The sequence below is a fragment of the Gavialis gangeticus genome, unplaced genomic scaffold (assembly GCF_001723915.1).
Source record: "Gavialis gangeticus isolate Ggan-Ray unplaced genomic scaffold, GavGan_comp1, whole genome shotgun sequence".
In the NCBI taxonomy this organism is placed as follows: Eukaryota; Metazoa; Chordata; order Crocodylia; family Gavialidae; genus Gavialis; species Gavialis gangeticus.
Window position 1 is genome coordinate 56,893,441 of NW_017728993.1, and position 4,774 is coordinate 56,898,214.

At 42.6% G+C, this 4,774-nt stretch overlaps 1 protein-coding gene across 1 annotated transcript in view; it reads right to left on the bottom strand.

Annotated features, from left to right (window-relative positions):
• LAMC1 (laminin subunit gamma 1) overlaps positions 1–4,774 on the bottom strand; it is a 208,937-nt gene that overhangs the window by 27,343 nt on the left and 176,820 nt on the right. The window contains exons 12-15 of the mRNA XM_019501751.1: positions 3,188–3,409; positions 2,846–3,034; positions 941–1,186; positions 349–502 (exon numbers count right to left, since the gene is read on the bottom strand). Of these exons, the coding sequence (XP_019357296.1) occupies positions 349–502; positions 941–1,186; positions 2,846–3,034; positions 3,188–3,409 (811 nt within the window). The remainder of the gene's footprint in view (positions 1–348; positions 503–940; positions 1,187–2,845; positions 3,035–3,187; positions 3,410–4,774) is intronic.

The following is a 4,774-nucleotide window of genomic DNA, read 5'->3' on the forward strand; positions in this document are numbered from 1 at the left end:
TCACAAATGTGCTCCTTGATGATCTTCTCAAAGAGTTTCCCCAGGATTGAGGTAAGACTGACGGGCCTATAGTTACCCGGGTCCTCCCTCTTCCCCTTCTTGAAGATGGGGACCACATTTGCTACCTTCCAATCATCTGGCACCTGGCCCAAGCACCACGATCGCTCATAGAGCCGTGCCAGGGGCCCCGCAATAACCCCAGCTAGCTCCCTCAACACCCTGGGGTGGAGATCATCCGGACCCGCTGACTTGAATGCGTCCAGCCCCTCCAGAAGCTCTCTAACCCGGTCCTCCACCACCTGGAAAGCACAGAAACATCACGACTGCCACAGCAGAGGTCAACCTCACCTCTCACAGCCCTGTCCACTCTGGAGGTTGTAGAAGCCAGGCTCACAGGCACTACAGTCCCTCTCTATGACATGTGGCAGGCACTCACACTGTCCAGTTACTTGACTGCAGCTTGTCTGCTGTTTCACCGTGCCGTAACGATTACAATTGCAAGCTTCAAGAAAGCAGAATGTAATTGAAGAAATTAGTAGAGTACTGATGCTGCAAAAAGTACCCAACCGCAGTTCCCACATGTCATACAGCACACCAGCGCATATCTCAAACAGCAGCTTTGGCACCACATACAGTGCACCCACATTTTGTCAGATCTCTGGGTAAATTTACACCAACACCATTTTAACAGGTCACAAACATCAGCATAGAATTAAATCTTGCACTTTATAGGAGGTCTGCATGCAATGCCATGATCTGAACTCTGATATTTTCCTCACTTTTTTTTTTTTTGTCAGACCAAGACAGACTACAAAAGAACAGGCACCTGAGATCATCCAATTATCCCAAAGGTATGCTGTAGAGATTAAGAGGCTGTGTCTGTAACTCTGATAAATCCATTGATTTTCCTGCATGAAAAGACAAAAAAGGCAGCACTTACCTTTGCACTTGCTCTCAGGGTTTGGAGCTAAGGGGTTCCCAAAGAACCCAACTTTGCAGCGGTCACAGTAGAAGCCAGCTGTGTTGTAGATGCATTTCAGGCATTCACCTGTTTGTCTGTTACAGTTTCCCACGGCATTGGGATCAACGTTGTCATTGCACTGACAGAGACGGCAAGGCCTTCCAGCACCGTATTCACTAAGAGGGTCTCCAAAATAGCCATCATCACATAACTCACATCTTTTACCTGGGGGCAGGATGAACACGCAAGTTACATTAGGAAGCCACATATTAAAACCTAATTTGGATTCTCTTTACAGCCCTTTCTGCTATATAGCCCTTCTCACCTTGTTTCTTCATCTATTGTGATGTGACAAGAAAGTTATGGTGAGTTTGAAGGTCTCTTAAGGAAGAGTCTGCAGCAATCTTCATAAGTAAAGCTGCCTTTTGATTTTTAGTTAAATTACTATTTGAAACACTCTGATTCAGTCTTTTTGCAGTGATAACAATAAGATACTTGGAAAAAACTGTTAGTGTATTGTCCACTTGAAACTCCTAAAACCAAACAATTTTGGACATTTGCCTATACCTGTCAGGTGACTAGGAGTGCTTTTAGTGCCATTTACCTCTCTAGGCAATCACCAATGCAAAGCTCAGTTCCCCTGTCTTCCTACCCAGTGTCTGAACATTTTATCCCTCCCTAAAATTTCCTATGCAAAAGCCAAATACTTCACAAAGTCTTTAAGACTTGTGAATGGTAATTCTCAGTAGTTGCACTCTTTCAGACCCTTGAGAACTATGGTTTCTTTAAGAAGAAACACAAAATACTCATTAGATAGAGAAGAGCTGTTTGCATCTCAGGAAACACTTTTATAGGTTTTTGTTCCCTCTCCCATCATGTCCCAAATCTTAAGAGATGGTATATTTAGGAGGGGTGCACGAGGCACTGAAACCCCATAGATTCAACAGTGACCAGTGTGAGAATGTCAGACATACCAGTCATAACTAAAGATAAGCCCAAATCAAAATCTGACTTAAGATCTCAACTTTACCGTTTTGGACAATAACTATCAAGAATTTATTGCATGTACATGCACCTCCCACAAGCAGATCACTAGATTATTTTATTTAGCCAGGCACAGCAAATTTGGGCAAGAATTCAGAGCCAGTCTTAGCCCAGCTATGTGCTTACAAGCATTTATAGTTACCTGGTTCTTTTGACTGCTTTGTGTCAAGCATAAATTCAGCTCAAGGTCTAAAGTAAAGTGCCCCTTTGAATTCTACATGCTGATTGCATACATGAGAGGTTTTATTTGACGAGTTTAATTGCCTAACAATCAGAATACAGAACCTGATGAAACACTTCCATCTCAGGTTATTAAAAACACATTCTAAATCAGCTCACTAGGCCTGAGATTCACTAAAGACTATGACTCGTAGGCAGAAAAAGCCTTCTGCAGCAAACTGTACACAATGTCTGCCAGGATAGCAGAGGGGAGATATGACCCCTATTTCTGTCTACATCAGAGCAGGAAGAATAGCAGCCCTCACCGACTGTTATAGGCTCCTATTTTCTGCCAAGACCCACCCCAGCTTCATGTAAACAACAGTACTTTGTATCAGATGTTTGTATGCCTCACGTACCATACACATTTTCAGACTTTGCTTGAATTAAATCTCAGTTGTTTCTTCTTCAAGGAAGAACTGGCTTTTTGGAGTTCACAGCATGAAGCTTTGGAAAAACAGTGAACCCAATACCAGTTACAAACTATCTGCTAAGAAGAAATACAGAACAAAAGGTGGAAGCACTCAGTTCTGCTCATTTCACTTCACTAGTGGAAGCAGATCTACAGTAAAGCAGCTCTGAAAACCAGTGGGTTTCAGAAGCTCTGAATAGAGAATGTACCTGTGACACCAGAAGGACAATTCGTGCATACCACCTCTTTTGTCTTAGGCACTACGGCACAGCTTGAGCCTCCTGGACACGGACATGGCTGACAGTCAGAGGAAGTGCCTGCAGTTGCATCACCATAATATCCCTCACTGCACTTTTCACAGTGAGGACCTGCTGTGTTATGCCTGCAGTCACATGCACCTGTTTTTGTGGGAAGAAAAAAAAAACCCATAGCAGGACATGTTTTCACTTTTCTCTAGTCACTGTCACTGACACCACCATTATTTGAAAAGAAAATCCAGCAAGCCTCCTACTGCTCCCCCCTATATACCAACTCCCATTTCTCCTCCTTACCAGTCTCTGGATCACATGTCTCACTGTGCCCATTGCAGGTGCACAGTACACATGAACTGTATGGCCCAAGGCTAGGAGTCTCCCTCCTGTAACCTGGGGCACAGTGCTCACAAATTTGTCCTTCATATCCTGCTGGGCAGGTACAGCTCTCCACCCATGCTGCTGGGGCTCCAGGCCCTGGACGAGCACTCACAATTGTGACATCATCCAGGTAGCCAGCATCTGGAAAGAGAAGGGTTTCATTACTCATACATTACAAACAGTACAAGACAAGCTGATCTACACAAGGTCAGATGTAAGCCTGTTCATAGCACTAATTATGCAGCGTCAAAAGAGATGGATTCACTATCACTATGATAGGAAAGTCCATAATTATTTAGGCTACAGAAGGATGCAAGGTAGCTCAGAGGAAGGGAACACACGCACACAAGCCACGAAATAGAGTGGAGAGTCTCTTCTGCATGAGCTACGCAGGCACACAGCAATGACGTTTGTGTATCAGCCTTTCTGCAATGCAGCTTCAGAAATTATAATTTGTATAAATATAGCCTGACAGTAAAAGTTCCACCTTGTGGGTATTTCCAGACAGTTTACATCCTTCCATAAGAGATGCAAAGACCAAAACTTCCTGGATCTTTAATACATCTGTAAAACTTGTATAATGGATCCTTCACCAGAAATGAACTATCATAGTAGCAGAAAAAAACTAAGGCATCCCTCTACCTGCTATCGTTTGGGTGTTTTGCCTCCAACTTCACCTTCCCTTGGTAATTTACTATGGAGATTAGGTGCAATTCCCCTTAGGCAGTGTTTTCTCTAAATACATAGTGGTTGTTATGGTGTTTATATCAATGTAGGGGTGTTGGTATTGGTGCAGAAGTTCAAGCACTCCAAGAAGAACCCCAGGTGTCCTGGGACATTAGCAGCAACAGGAATGCTCAGAAGTCAAGTCCCTCTATACATTTCCTCTTCACTTCATAATCCATAAATTCCTTGAATGTAAACAGATTCTACTTAAAATTCTTGTAGCTTCCTGACCTTTACATTCACACACATTTTCATGCTATTTTACTGTGAATCCGTTATGCACCAGTGTTTCAGCCACCAACATTTTATCTCTAACTACGACCTATTCCCAAAAACCCTTCCTCTGTGGAACTTCTGCTGAAGCAAACTGAAGTTCTGCACATGAAGAGCTTTCGAGATCTGCCCATTCCCATTTAGAACACTCATCGTCCATTCTTTCATGACACATTACAAGTACCACAAAAGTGATATACATCTTTAATCTATATCAAGGGTGGGCAATTATTTCAGCTGGAGGGCCACTTAAGTTTTAGTGAACTCTCGAGGGCCACGCACACAAAATCTTTTAGAGGATATCATTTTAATAAATTATAGATTGAAAAAAAATCATAGGCTAAAAATCAAGTCTCTAGTATAACACATTTTTTTTTAATTTGTTCTGATTTATGTTTTTTTGAGTAGTATATATAGAAATGACTGCATAATAGCTCAAAACAGTCTTACTCTAGTATATTGTATGCACAGAGAAGAGTTGGGGGGGGGTGCTGCCTATGCGCTAGG